General features: G+C 43.3%; 1 protein-coding gene across 2 annotated transcripts in view; it reads left to right on the top strand.

Annotated features, from left to right (window-relative positions):
- The first annotated feature begins 5,316 nt into the window (after nucleotides 1-5,316).
- CHKA (choline kinase alpha) overlaps nucleotides 5,317-16,504 on the top strand; it is a 56,962-nt gene continuing 45,774 nt past the window's right edge. The window contains exon 1 of one of the 2 annotated variants that reach the window (XM_073605277.1): nucleotides 5,317-5,760. In XM_073605277.1, coding sequence (XP_073461378.1) covers nucleotides 5,501-5,760 — 260 coding nt within the window. In that variant the 5' untranslated portion in view covers nucleotides 5,317-5,500. The remainder of the gene's footprint in view (nucleotides 5,761-16,504) is intronic. The other variant, XM_073605278.1, reaches the window with a different exon arrangement.

Raw genomic sequence — 16,504 nt, 5'->3', positions numbered from 1 at the left:
TGTAAGTTTTTTTTTCCTTAAAAAGTTTTTTTCCTTAAAATTCCCTCCTAAACTTGGGGTACGTGTTATACGCTGTTAAATACGGTATTAAATTATAGGTATTGGAATTTCCTTTCAAATTTGGCTGTTAGAGAACGTAAAATATTAATAAATAACAATAACAAAACCTTTTCATTATTATTATTTATTATTAATTTGTTCCGTTCCATTTGTTTCGATGAGGCATTCGTTATTTCGTATAATTTGTAACTTCAGATAAATTTGTATTCGTTACGTTCACAAACAGCCAAATTTGAAAGGAAATTCCAATACCTATAATTTAATAGTTAATTATTATTAGTTAGTTATTATTTCAAATTTTACTGATTTTCTTTCTTTTTTTCAGATTTTTCGAATTTGCGGATTTTCACATTTTTGAATTTCTGAATTTTCGAATTCCGAAAATTCGGAGATTCGGAATTTGAAAATTTGAAATTTGGAAATTTGAAAATTCAGAAATTAGAAAATTCGGAAATTAGAAAATTTCAAAAATTTGAGAATTTGGAAATCCAAAAATTCGGAAATTCAAAAATCAGAATTTTTGGATTTCCGAATTTCCGAATTACAAATTTTAGAATTTCCGAAATTTGGAATTTCCGAAAAAAGCAAAAAAAAGAATGACACGAAAACAAACACATTTTTTGTCAGTGCAGTCTTTCTTTTTTTCAGATTTTCGGATTCCGAATTTTCGAATTTCCGAATTTTCGAAATTTCTGAATTCCGAATTTCCGAATTTTCGAATTTCTGAAAAAAAAAAGCAAACACATTTTTTGTCAGTGCACATGTCTAATCGCCGCCTGAAATTTTAGGAAGGAGCCAGTTCTTCCAGTTGCTTTGTAAATTACAAAAGCATTATATAGAACCAATTGAAATAAAAATACAGACACTTTTTTGTACCAGTGTCAAACTCTGCGGCACACTAAATGGCTTCAACATTTGGTTGTTAAATTCTGCTCCTTCCATATAATGATTATTTTGTGGACACGGAGAGGCTTTTCAATGACACCAGATGCCATGTTAATTTGGACTGTCTTGTCTGGGTGCATGAAAGACAGGATGAATACATCCCATTTGTCCTTTCACTTCAATGTGAGTAGTTCATCATTCTGCAAGCAGGCTTTCTCCCCTTTTCTTAGTGGGGTATTAACAAGTCGTTGGGGGAAGCCCCTGTGACTGGGTCACATGATGCCACAGCAGCCAATTTCTTTAATAATCAAATGTTAAAAAAGTGTCAGGCTTGTGTAAAAGTTGTCTACGTACAAATGGTACCCCATACGGAACCCCATACGGAAAAAGGGTCGCATATTATCTTACCATTGCTCCCCATGTAGTTTTGGCATCCGGGGGGCTCCAATTGAGTGTCTTTTCCTTCATACATTTTAAAACGATATGTATAGCCTGTCGCCCGCTTACAGGGCTTATACAGTTTGATCCCACATCTGGCACACTTGCTGGGGAATAATTGCCTAATTGCAAGCCTGCCAGTAAGATGTACCAGGGACTCGTCTACGTAGATGTTTTGTTAGGATGAAAGATAAATTATGAGGGGCTGAATTCTGTGGAGCTGTTAATAGTCAGGGTCACCCCTCGTGTATTGTCATTGAAATGCATGAAACGCATTATATGCTCATATCTATGCCTGGCACTTGCAGCAGAGAACACGGGCATATGATGAATCGGGTCTGTGGACCAATAAGACCGCACTTTGTTCTTTTTTTTTTGTAATGCCCATGTTGAGGGTTAGGCCCAAAAAAAGTTTGACATTCGGAAACCATGACAGGTTTCTACTCAAATGGTCTGGCAAGGTACGAATTTGGATTGGCAGCGATGTATTGTAGGGCATAAACATTAGTTTGGTCTTCGGTGAAAAACAGCTTAAAAAAAAATCAAGGGGCGTTATTAGAGCTGCACGATTCTGGCCAAAATGAGAATCACCATTTTTTTGCTTAGAATAAAAAGATCACGATTCTCGCGACGTAAAATCTTTCACATTATATAAAAAAAATTGGGCTAACTTTACTGGTTGTTTTTTTTTTTTTTTTAATTCATTAAAGTATTTTTTTCCCCAAAAATTGCATTTGAAAGACAGCTGTGCAAATACAGTGTGACATAAAATATTGCACCAACCACCATTTTATTCTCTAGGGCAGAAGTCTCAAACTGGTGGCCCTCCAGCTGTTGCAAAACTACAAGTCCCATGAGGCATTGCAAGGCTGACAGTTACAAGCATGACTCCCACAGGCAGAGAGGCATGATGGGACTTGTAGTTTTGCAACAGCTAGAGGGCCGCCATTTTGAGACCCCTGCTCTAGGGTCTCTACTAAAATATATATATATAAAGTTTGGGGGTTCTAAGTCATTTTCTAGCAAAAAAATAAAAAAAGATTTTAACTTGAAACCAAGTCAGAAAAAGGTTTAGTGTTTAAGTGGTTAAACTTTCTTCATTTACACACAAAGTCTTTTCCATTGACAAATTGTTACAATGTTTATATTTAAGTTAAACTGCTAAAGAATGTTGTGATTCTTGGCAGACTGTCCATTTTTTTCTTCATTTCTTTTGACAGCTGTGGCTTCAGAAGAGCAAAGAGAATTTTTTGCATAGCAAGAATAGTGAAACACTTTTATCAAGATCGCGATAACGATTCTTGACGATTAATCGTGCAGCTCTAGGCGTTATTAAGTTTGCTATTTCTACCTGAACCTCGGGCTTGGCTATGAATTTGGGGGGGGTAAACAGGTGCTGCTGAATCTGGGGACAGCAAATTAGGGTTTGCAAACACCACTGAAAGGCTACTATGCGCACCCTGCTGCATATGAGCATAACTATGCCTTTCTAGCACATCAACAACCTGGGATAGGGCCAAAACAACTAATCGATTAATGGATTAATGAAAATAGTTTTCAACTTTTTTCATAATCGATTAATCGGCCAGCCGATTAGTTGGCCTGCATATAGAATGCATTCATTGTTTACATATCAGGAAATACAGTGCAGCACACATACAGCTCAGTACACCGTCCATACATGTCAGTAAGTGCCTGAGAACTTGTAAATGTGTGAGGAGCAATGCCTCATGGGACATGTAGTCCTGGGCAGGAAGTGAGTGATTCTAAAGGCAGAAGTTTTTTTCACCTTGCTGTAGGGGCGCTCTATACTATACTTTGCAGCTTGCTATTGATATTCGCCATATACACTTGTACCGACGTCATCAGCGCATGCGCACTGAAGAAAGGGCACGATTTCTATAGTGCCCGTGCCGTGACCGTCAGCTCCCGCGTGCATGTGTGGGAGTGACGTCACGCGACTCTGGCCAGTAACAGAGCCAAAGTCCACGGCCCCAGGAGGAAGAGGGGTTGAAGATGGACGCGGCCACACAGCGGGGACAGTGGTGACATTGCCGGCTTCTGCTGTAGGTAGGTGGCACATAATGGACTGGTATGCGATGCATACTAGCCCATTATGCTTTTGCTTTGGAACAAAGAGGAAGTAGAACCCATCAGGGTTTACTTCCTCTTTAACCGCTTTCCGACCGCCTCACCCAGATATACTGCAGCAGTATGGCACTGCTGTGCAAAACCCTGTTTGGGTATGTCGTCCCCTTTAAGAGCCACCATAGGGCGTGTGTGCACTGCACGGCAGAGGACCCGATGTGTGTGGGCGGCGGCAATCACGCGATCGCGTGCATGAGAGCCAGCACGGGGATTTGTGTGTGTAAACACACAAATCCCTGTTCTGTCAGGGGAGAGGAGACCTATCGTTTGTTCCTACTAAGTAGGAACAATGATAGGTCTCCTCCCCCAATCAGTCCTATCCCCATACAGTTAGAACACACATTTAACCCCTTGATTGCCCCCTAGTGTTAACCCCTTCCCTACCAGTGACATTTACACAGTAATCAGTGCATTTTTGTAAATGTCAATGATCACAAAAATGTGTCAAAAGTGTTCGATCTGTCCGCCGCAATGTCGCAGTACCGCTAAAAATCACAGATCGCCACCATTACTAGTAAAAAAAATTAAAATGCCATAAATCTTTCCCATAGTTTGCAGACGCTATAACATTTGCGCAAACCAATCAATATACGCTTATTGTGATTTTTTTTTACCAAAAAATATGTAGAAGAATATATATTGGTCTAAACTGATGAAGAAATTTGTTTTTTAAAAACATTTTTGGGGATAAAAAAGTAAATAATGTTTTTTTTTTCAAAATTGTCGCTTTTTTTGTTTAAAAATAAAAACCGAAGAGGTGATCAAATACCACCAATAGAAAGAAAAAAAGGACGCAAATTTTGTTTGGGTACAGCATTGCATGACAGCGCAGTTTTCAGTAAAAGCGACGTAGTGCTTGATTGTAAAAAGTGCTCTGGTCAGGAAGGGGGTAAAAATCTTCCGGAGCTGAAGTGGTTAAAGTGAATAACATTCCCGGGACAGGGCCGTCCAACGCCCAGGGCAAGGATCCACAATTGCGCCCCCCTCCCTCACTGTTAATACATGCTATAGCATGGGTGTACCACCCTGCACATATTTTTTTGCCCCCTTGCTTGTCTGTACCCTGGGCAGCTGCCCCTCTTGCCCACCTCTTGTCCCGGACGGTGAATAACTCTACACCAACTTCACTATATGGACCACTCATGTATTTATACATGTTGATCATATCCCCCCTTAATCTCTCCTCAAGAGACAATACATTCAGTTGCTCTAATCCAGGGGTCTCAAACTGGTAGCCCTCCAGCTGTTGCAAAACTACAAGTCCCATCATGCCTCTGTCTGTGGGAGTCATACTTGTAACTGTCAGCCTTGCAATGCCTCATGGGACTTGTAGTTTTGCAACAGCTGGAGGGCTATCAGTGTGAGACCCCTGCTCTAATCTTTCCTCATAGCTGAGATTATCAGGTTGATTGCCCTTCTCTACACTTTCTCCAGTTCCCTTTTTGTGAACTGGCCTTCCTAATGACTTGTACTGGGCAAGTGACATCTCCTCCTCTGCAGTCCATACCTCTTTACATACAAGAAAGGATTTTGCTATACCTTGTATCCTCATTCTGAGTCTCTAATAGTTGGAGGATACACCCTGATTCCTACCAATCACAGCTCTGTAACTATGGAAACTGCAGCAGCCTTGTCAGTGATGATGGAGTCAGGGTGTAGAGTAAAGGTGACCATACATGTCTCCATGGAAACCATCCCAGCTCAGCAGCCAGACCTTCCACATCTCCTCCTCCTCCTATCACAGCTCGGCACTGGGCGGGGCCTAACACCCCTCAGCCTTTGTGACGTTGTGAATACATATAAAGCGGAATCCAGGATTGGCAGAGCAGACGAGATCTGACAGTGTGAGGGGAGAGACATTGTATCCATCAGTAACGAATTCTTCTATATTAGTAATAATAATAAATAAGAACACTTCCGCCCTCTCTGCACACAGCAATCCTCGTGTCTCCTGTTCATTGTTCCCATCATGAAGACCAAATTCTCCTGCGGGGATGATCTGCCGGATTCTCTGGGCTTACTGATCAGTTCAGCCGGAGGACTGGTGAGCGGGCAGAGGATCGGGGAGCCGGGGGTGGTGGAGAGTCCGGAGAAGGAGGAGAACTGCAGAGCGCCCGAGGACGAGCCCGACCCCCGGACTAAGTGCAAGGCGTACCGATGGTGTAAGCAGTTCCTGCCCGGGGCCTGGAAGTTCCTGGAGGAGGAGCGATTCCACATCACTGTCATACGGTCAGTGCTACACCCCGACCAGGGAATCATATCACATCATCACTGGACAGGATCTATATACTACTGACATCTATATACTGACATCTATATACTACTGACATCTGTACACTGATATCTATATACTGATATCTATATACTGACATCTGTACACTGATATCTATATAATGATATCTATATACTGACATCTGTACACTGATATCTATATACTGACATCTGTACACTGATATCTATATACTACCAACATCTATATACTGACATCTGTATACTGACATCTGTACACAGCCATCTATATACTACCGACATCTGTATACTGCCATCTATATACTGATATCTATACACTGCCATCTATATACTGATATCTATACACTGCCATCTATATACTGACCTCTGTACACTGCCATCTATATACTGACATCTATATACTGATATCTATACACTGCCATCTATATACTGATATCTATACACTGCCATCTATATACTGACATCTGTACACTGCCATCTATGCACTGACATCTGTATACTGACCTCTGTACACCGACATCTATACTACCACTGATCACTGTACAGTATATACACTGCTATTACCACTAATCACACTGTACAGTATACACACGGCTACTACCACTGATCACTGTACAGTATATACACTGCTATTACCACTAATCACACTGTACAGTATACACACGGCTACTACCACTGATCACTGTACAGTATCCCAGATAGCAAGCAATTGTGCTCCAAATTTGAAAATGACTTGCTAAGCTATTGTTAGACTTGCCAGGCTTCACAAGTTTAATGCACAATTGCAGCAAGTCCTCATTGCATGACTCCAGATCACCTTTCTTTGCAAACATTCTGCAAGTCGGCTGCAAGTTCTTGTACAGTTATGTTGTGAAATAGTCATCCCACCACAGGGGTCACTGTGACTTGCGGAGCTTTTGCTGTAGACTCGTCACTGCAACTTTGCTCTTGCTAGAGACTTGCCACATTGTCCGATGTGCGGCTGCAGAGATTGGGAAATGTCTCACTGCTGGTGATTAGTGCAGCGCCGTGCCGACTTCCTGGCGGGCTCTGCACGTGGACTGTGCAGTATGTACACTGTCATCTATACTACCACTGATCACTGTACAGTATGTACACTGTCATCTATACTACCACTGATCACTGTACAGTATGTACACTGCCATCTATACTACCACTGATCACTGTACAGTATGTACACTGCCATCTATACTACCACTGATCACTGTACAGTATGTACATTGTCATCTATACTACCACTGATCACTGTACAGTATGTACACTGCCATCTATACTACCACTGATCACTGTACAGTATGTACATTGTCATCTATACTACCACTGATCACTGTACAGTATGTACACTGCCATCTATACTACCACTGATCACTGTACAGTATGTACACTGCTATCTATACTACCACTGATCACTGTACAGTATGTACACTGTCATCTATACTACCACTGATCACTGTACAGTATGTACACTGCCATCTATACTACCACTGATCACTGTACAGTATGTACACTGCCATCTATACTACCACTGATCACTGTACAGTATGTACACTGTCATCTATACTACCACTGATCACTGTACAGTATGTACACTGCCATCTATACTACCACTGATCACTGTACAGTATGTACATTGTCATCTATACTACCACTGATCACTGTACAGTATGTACACTGCCATCTATACTACCACTGATCACTGTACAGTATGTACACTGCCATCTATACTACCACTGATCACTGTACAGTATGTACACTGTCATCTATACTACCACTGATCACTGTACAGTATGTACACTGTCATCTATACTACCACTGATCACTGTACAGTATGTACACTGCCATCTATACTACCACTGATCACTGTACAGTATGTACACTGTCATCTATACTACCACTGATCACTGTACAGTATGTACACTGCCATCTATACTACCATTAATCACACTGTACAGTATACACACTGCTACTACTACCAATCACTTTACAGTATATACACTTACTACCACTAATCACCTAATCATATATACACTGCTACTACCATTGATCATGCTGTTCAGTATATAAACTGCTACTGCCAGAGATCACTGTACAGTATACACACTTCTACTACCATATGATCACTGTACAGTATATTCACTGCTACTACCACTGATCACTGTACAGTATATACACTTCTACTACCATATGATCACTGTATAGTATACACACTTCTACTACCATATGATCACTGTACAGTATATTCACTGCTACTACCACCGATCACTGTACAGTATATGCACTGCTACTACCTTCTGATTACACTGTACAGCAGGGTCAGATCTAGTCTGATTTGGGGGTGCAGTTAACAATGTCAAGAGGGCAGAGGATGGAAGGTCAGCAGGCCAGAGGATAGGGTCAGCAGTTTGTAGGGCAGTGTACAGAGATTCAGCAGTGGATTGTACAGGAATTCGTAGGGCAGTGTACAGGAGGTAATTAGGGCAAAGGACAGGGATCACCGCTGGAGAAGACAGGAGTCACAGCTGGAGAGGCAGGGGATAGGGATCACAGCTGGAGAGGCAGGGGATAGGGATCACAGCTGGAGAGGCAGAGGACAGGGATCGCGCCTGGGGAGGCAGACGACAGGGATCACGCCTGGGGAGGCAGAGGACAGGGCTCACGCCTGGGGAGGCAGAGGACAGGGCTCACGCCTGGGGAGGCAGAGGACAGGGATCACGCCTGGGGAGGCAGAGGACAGGGCTCACGCCTGGGGAGGCAGAGGACAGGGCTCACGCCTGGGGAGGCAGAGGACAGGGCTCACGCCTGGGGAGGCAGAGGACAGGGCTCACGCCTGGGGAGGCAGAGGACGGGGATCACAGCTGGAGAGGCAGAGGACAGGGATCACAGCTGGAGAGGCAGAGGACAGGGATCACGCCTGGGGAGGGCAGAGGACAGGGATCACGCCTGGGGAGGGCAGAGGACAGGGATCACGCCTGGGGAGGGCAGAGGACAGGGATCACGCCTGGGGAGGGCAGAGGACAGGGATCACGCCTGGGGAGGGCAGAGGACAGGGATCACGCCTGGGGTGGGCAGAGGACAGGGATCACAGCTGGAGAGGCAGAGGACAGGGATCATGGCTAGAGAGGCAGAGGACTGGGTTTACAGCTGGAGAGGCAGAGGACAGGGATCACGCCTGGGGAGGCAGACGACAGGGATCACACCTGGAGAGACAGAGGACGGGGATCACAGCTGGAGAGGCAGAGGACGGGGATGACAGCTGGTGAGGCAGAGGACAGGGATCACACCTGGAGAGACAAAGGACAGGGATGACAGCTGGAGAGGCAGAGGATGGGGATGACAGCTGGAGAGGCAGAGGATGGGGATGACAGCTGGAGAGGCAGAGGATGGGGATGACAGCTGGAGAGGCAGAGGATGGGGATGACAGCTGGAGAGGCAGAGGATGGGGATGACAGCTGGTGAGGCAGAGGCAGGGATGACAGCTGGAGAGGCAGAGGACAGGGATGACAGCTGGAGAGACAGAGGACAGGGCTCACGCCTGGAGAGGCAGAGGACAGGGCTCACGCCTGGGGAGGCAGAGGACAGGGATCATGGCTAAACCGCACCAGAGCTGTGTTGGGATAGGTAAATAGCTCAGCGGCCGGGCAGAGCATCCAGGGTAAAGGGGAGTTGAAAAAGGCAAAGAGCTTCTTTGGGGCAGAATCATGCATTCTTGGCCCTATAGACTTTAGGCTCTTTTCTCAGTTTAGTATTTTGTCATACGAGTCCCATAGCACAACAACGCTCTAGATGAAAAATTCCCATTATTTTCATTGGGCCCATTCACACCTGAGCATTGTATTGCTCGCCTCCTATAATATGATACTACAAAAAGTACGCAAGCTTTTTTGGGTCATAATTGTGTGTTTTTAGCCCTATAAACTTTTAATGGGACCGCCTATTAAAAAAAACAAAAACAATCAAAAGTGCAAAAAAAGCTTAATTGAATAAGCTGAAGTTAAACGTGGATTGGCTACCATACACAGCACCAGATTTTTGCACGCTCCAATTTTGGTAAATCTCCCCCAATGAGGATTTATATCCTGTGTAGTTATTAAGGAATATATTTCGATGAACGTTTTTGTGCCTGGAGTCCAGCTTTACATTTTTAGTATTCAGGCTAACAAGCGTCTGAGCGCTCATGTGAACAGGCACAGTGTAAAATCATGGAGTTTTGGAGCTTTAAGGTACAACACGCTCCGGTGTGAAGCTCAGGGGCTCGAGATCGTTTAGGGTGTGACAAGGAATGCATTGTCTTTGTTGGCAGAGGCCATTTTCATCCACTGCAATTGTATTTGCATTATAACATAGTCTTCTGCCTAACTGTACATTTCCTGTGTGGGTATTTGATTTTAACATCTGGACTTCCCTTTATTTCTAATCTGTATATGCGATTGTTGCTTATACCAAATTCTTTGCAGCTCTACAGAACTTCCTTCCTGACATCAGGGACGCTTATTGTACACTTGTCACAATTTCATAATGCGTAGTGGTGTGTCAGCTGCCAATTATTTCTGCCCATGACTCATTTCTAAATCAGGTGATAAGTGAAAAAATATTCATGCAGATTGCATTGGTCATTGCCTGCTGATGATGAGCTTCTTTGATTTAATGGTTTCACAAAACATTTACATTACAAGTCATGCCAAAAATAACTGTCGCAGTGTCTTGCTGTCGCAACTGAACTGTTCATCTATTAAATGTCTGGTGTCATAACTGATTACACGTGCCACACCTTGGCACCTGCAGATCAAAGGCTAAGATGGCAGTTTCCTTGGCTGAGAGAAGGAGAGAAGAGTTTAGTTTTTGCTTTAACAGCCTCTCATAAGACATTATATTTTTTTTCTAAAAGTCAGAAGCTGCCTAAGCCCCCCGTTCACATTGGCACGTTTTGACATGTAAAATCGCATGCCAAATTGCAGCCTATTGCCGGCCACGGCACCATCCCAATCAGTGCAACGCCAACTTTGCGGTGCTGCACCGATTTCCAGAAGTAATTCCTGCACTCCTTTTGGCGTCTTCTGGGACGATTTCAATAGACATCTGAAAGAAAAACATATAGGAGATATAGGACTTTAACCACCACCCGGTCAATAACAGATTGACGTCCGGGAAGTGGTTCTGTTATCCTGACTGGGCGTCATATAACGTCCAGCAGGATAACATGCCGGCGCGCGCTCGCGGCGATTGCGGCGTGTCAGTCTGACATGCCATATTTCCGATCATGATAAGAAGCCTCTGTCTGAGGCTTCTTACCACGTGATCAGCTGTGACCAATCACAGCTGATCATCGCGTGAACCAGGAAGTGCCGGTAAACGGCATTCCTTGGTTCGCACTGACAGGGAGAGCCGATAGGAGCCGATCGGTGGCTCTCCCTGTCGGGGGGGGGGTCTGTGCTGATAATCAGCACATTGATTATCAGCATAGCCCCATCAGATGTGCCAAAAAGGTACCCAGTCAGTGCCCCCTCAGGATCGCCTATCAGGGCCCAATAAAGTGTCCAATAAAGTGCCAATCAGTGCCATATAGTGCCCACCACAGTGCCAGTCAGTGCCCATCACATTGCCAATCAGTGCCCTACAGTAACACCTGTCAAAACCTCATCAGTACCTCATCATCAGTGCTGCCCATCAGTGCCACTTGCCAGTGCCGCCTGTCAGTGCCCATCACAGCCGCTAGTCAGTGTCCATCTGTGCCACCTATCAGTGCCATCTATAAGTGCCCATCAGTGCTGCATATCAGTGCCACCTATTGGTGCCCATCAGTGCCGCCTATCAGTGCCCATCAATTCTACATATCAGTGCCACCTTATCAGTGCCAACTTATCAGTGCCGTCTTATCAGTGCCCATCAGTGATGGAGAAAATAAAATTTTATAACTAGGGCTGAAACAACTAATCGATTAATCGACAACTAATCGATTATGTAATTAATCGATTACTATTTTCATGATCGATTAATCGGCCAGTAACATAATGGGGTTAAAAAAGCTAAAATTAGCCCTATATAGTACAAAAAGAGCAACTAATCTCTACTGTAAATATTACTTTCACTGTTGCACAGTAAAAAAACATTTTTTATTTTTTTTTAACTCCATTATGTTACTGAATGACTTAGGCCTGGTTCCCACCCATGTGTTTTTTGGTGCTTTTTGCTGAAATGCACTACAGTTCAATTAATGTTCACATCTATGCTTTTTTCAGCTGCTGTGTATTTGGAAAGGGTCAAGGACCTTTTTCAATGCAAAACGGTGCTTTTTTGGTTCAATATACTTCAATGGAGAAGCTGCAGAAAAGCATGTAATATTACAGTTCTGTTTGAAAATCTGCAAAACAGTCTAGAATTTTTTCTTCTTTAAATAAAAAAATTGATCTGAGTCCAGATTCAACCTCTAATAGTATATGAGTATATCTCTTCTGTCTGTTATTCTCAGAGAGGATTAAAGATTTTACTCCCTAACCATATAGTTGGTTATTTATATTTACCCCTGCGTATAAAGATATTTAGGAATAAATTGCCTTTTTTTAAACTTTACATAGTAACTAAATTATACACCACACTTCTTTTAAGGTTATTAACCGATTAATCGAAACAACAATCGGCCAACTAATCGATTATGAAAATAATCGTTAGTTTCAGCCCTATTTATAACCGAAACAAAGAAAAACTTTTTTTTTTCAAAAATTTCGTTTTTTTTTTAGTTGGTTTAGCAAAAAATAAAAAACCCGGTGGTGATCATATACCACCAAAAGAAACCTCTATTTGTGGGAAGAAAATGATAAAAATTCACTTTGGGTACAGCATTGTATGACCGCGCAATTGTCATTCAATCTGCGACAGCGCTGAAAGCTGAAAATTGTCCTGGGAAGGAATGGGCGAAAGCGCCTGGTATTGAAGTGGTTAAAGGTGCAAACCATACAAAACAGACAAGATGTGATGGATCAGAACACAATAGTCTAAGTTGGTGAAGTAAAATTAGAAAAATATATACCTAAAACAATTTTTTAGAAGTAAAAAAACTGATAATTGGCATGTGCGTATGTATTCACCCCCTTTGCTATGAAGCCCATAAAAAGCTCTGGTGCAACCAATTACCTTCAGAAGTCACATAATTAGTGAAATGATGTCCACCTGTGTGCAATCTAAGTGTCACATGATCCGTCATTACATATACACACCTTTTTGAAAGGCCCCAGAGGCTGCAATGCCTAAGCAAGAGGCACCACTAACCAAACACTGCCATGAAGACCAAGGAACTCTCCAGACAAGTAAGGAACAATGTTGTTGAGAAGTACAAGTCAGGGTTAGGTTATAAAAAAAATCCAAATCTTTGATGATCCCTAGGATCACCATCAAATCTATCATAACCAGATGGAAAGAACATGGCACAACAGCAAACCTGCCAAGAGACGGCCGCACACCAAAACTCATGGACCGGGCAAGGAGGGCATTAATCAGAGAGACAACACAGAGACCTAAGGTAAGCATGGAGGAGCTGCAGAGTTCCACAGCAGAGACTGGAGTATCTGTACATAGGACATCAATAAGCCGTACGCTCCATAGAGTTGGGCTTTATGGCAGAGTGGCCAGAAGAAAGCCATTACTTTCAGCAAAAAACAAAATGGCACGTTTTGAGTTTGCGAAAAGGCATGTGGGAGACTCCCAAAATGTATGGAGAAAGGTGCTCTGGTCTGAGGAGACTAAAATTTAACTTTTTGGCCATCAAAGAAAACGCTATGTCTGGTGCAAACCCAACACATCACATCACCCAAAGAACACCATCCCCACAGTGAAACATGGTGGTGGCAACATCATGTTGTGGGGATGTTTTTCAGCAGTCAGGACTGGGAAACTGGTTAGAGTTGAGGGAAAGATGGATGGTGCTAAATACAGGGATATTCTTAAACAAAACCTGTACCACTCTGTGTGTGATTTGAGGCTAGGACGGAGGTTCACCTTCCAGCAGGAAAATGACCCCAAGCACACTGCTAAAGCAACACTTGAGTGGTTTAAGGGGAAACATGTAAATGTGTTGGAATGGCCTAGTCAAAGCCCAGACCTCAATCCAATAGAAAATCTGTGGTCAGACTTAAAGATTGCAGTTCACAAGCACAAACCATCCAACTTCAAGGAGCTGGAGCAGTTTTGCAAGGAGGAATGGGCAAAAATCCCAGTAGTAAGATGTGGCAAGCTCATAGAGACTTATCCAAAGCGACTTGGAGCTGTGATAGCCGCAAAAGGTGGCTCTACAAAGTACTGACTTTAGGAGGGTGAATAGTTATGCACATTGACGTTTTCTGTTATTTTGTCCTATTTGTTCTTTGCTTCACAATAAAAAAAAAAAAACTTTTTCAAAATTGTGGGCATGTTCTGTAAATTAAATGATGCATATCCTCAAACAATCCATGCTAATTCTAGGTTGTTAGGCAACAAAACACGAAAAATGCCAAGGGGGGTGCAAGGCACTGTATGCAAAATATCCTATAAATGGCAATGGTTTACTGTAGTCACGTTCTGGTTTTCTACATGTTTCGCCATATGGCTTCTTCAGGAAAGAACATGAAGATTCTTTAAATTTTGAGACCTATGTTTCAACAACTTTAGTTGTGCAATGAAAACAGAGAAAAAATACTAATTAGTACAACAATTATCGACAAAATATATCCTATGTAAATCTATGGCTGTATTTGAAAAAGAGGCAAGAGACATTCCCTAAAACAGAAACCAGAGGGCCCTATCTCATGTTGTGAGTTTAAGGCCCAGACAAAGTGGGATTGAGATTAAAAAAATGGAATCCGACAAAGTACTGCATCCACAGTCCAGACACTCCAGACTAATGCCAGATCACCCGTAGGGACGAGTGAATCGTGATATATATTGTCAACCAGTTAATATATGAACCTGCACAGATGTCTTTCAAATGGCCCCCGAAATCGCACTGAAATGCAGGTTTAAATTCGTGCGAGTTCAGCTGAGCTTGCGCAATTTCAAACCCATGTTCAGTGTTAACGAGGGCTAATGGCTGTTTTTCTTGCTCCTGCCACACCTGTGGCCTTAAAGTGTTACTGAACCCAGGACCTGCATTCACTATATCTGGTCTCACACAGTACACAGAACATGGAAATACAATTTTTATTTAAAGAGGAGTTCCACCCAGGGGGGCCGTCAAAAAAAAAAAAAAATTAAAAGTCAGCAGCTACAAATACTGCAGCTGCTGACTTTTAATTGGACACTTACCTGTCCCTGGGTCCAGCGATGCGGGGGATCGAAGCCCCGCTCGTCCCCGCCCTCCGCTCTTCGGCGCCGGCATTTCAACTGTGGGCGCCGGGCTGTGGCTTCACAGCCTGGCACCCACTGCGCATGCGCGAGCGGCGCCGCGCGCCGTGATTGGCCGCTCAATCACCTGGGACCTGTATTGGGTCCCAGATGATTGACAGGAGGGAGGGAGCAGAGCGGAGCCCTTCCTGTGCCTGGGGGGAAGTGATGTCACCAGCCCAGGCAAAGGAACAGGCAGACTACGAGGGACCACCTAGCAACAGGCATTTAGAGGTAAGTGAAAAAAAAAAAAATATCCAAATGTTTTTTTGGTTTTTTTTTTAGAATTTTTACAGGTATTTTTGTTTTTTGGGTGGAACCCCACTTTAAGTTAATATAAACTGCTAATACCCTTTCTCATCAGCAGTATATGGCAGTCTTGTAACTTCTGTCAGTGTCCATTCCAGCACTGGTTAAAGCTTATAGGAGGAGTTTTCATTCCCTGACTGACCTATGAGGCTGCAGGACCCCTGGCTTTCTGCCTAGACAGTTCTGATTGGCCCTGTGCTGATCACATGCACCCCCCCCCCTCCAAAAAAAAAAACTCTATCAATGCGCACAAAACTGAGCATGTGCAGCGTGCCTCCTAGGGCTCTGTTCTATCAGCAGAGGGATTGGGGACAGTAAAAAAAGGGGAGGACCAAAGAAAACAGGATCAAACAGCCTTTTCTTCGAAGTGATGGAATTTCCCTTCTTACGCAAGGCCATAGATAATGCATTTTTTTCGTTGAACCTGATGATTCGGTTCCTCCATCAGCACACTGGGTGTGGATTGGGAAATCCCTCCCTCTGAGCTATTGTATTCTAACAGCAGGAAAAGTTCCACGCTGTCAGAATACAATGATCAGTGTTTCCAGCTGTAGCCAGTCGCAATGCAACAAGAACCCAACAGGCAGGTTGTTCAGAAGACTATCGAGATGGCAACTTCTCTACAACCAGCCTGCCGATAGATGGATCAAAATTCGGCCGTCCCTGCTAAACTGGCCAAATTTCGATCCAAAAAATATGTAAAAATGGGAATCCCGTCAGGAGAGAAATTTAGTAGTACTCACCACATATATTAAAGGGGGTGTGATCAAAAAATTATATATGAATAAAAAATAAAAAACTAAATTACCAAGGCACACCAAACAGAGTAAACTACAAAAAGGTTTTATTAGCTATACAAAGCTGAACACAGAAAAATGTATACACAACCACCCCTAAAAGGCAGATATGGTGGGAATACCGGTAAAGGGAATCCCACCAATCTGTCTAAACCCTCCCTGTAAACAGTATATGATCCCTCATAAAAAAGCGAGGAAGCCCGCAGGCGGGGGAGGTTCCTTCCTACCCCAATAAGTAGCACACCACT

The sequence above is a fragment of the Aquarana catesbeiana genome, linkage group LG11 (assembly GCF_042186555.1).
Source record: "Aquarana catesbeiana isolate 2022-GZ linkage group LG11, ASM4218655v1, whole genome shotgun sequence".
In the NCBI taxonomy this organism is placed as follows: domain Eukaryota; kingdom Metazoa; phylum Chordata; class Amphibia; order Anura; family Ranidae; genus Aquarana; species Aquarana catesbeiana.
This window is presented reverse-complemented; position numbering and strand designations above follow the sequence as displayed.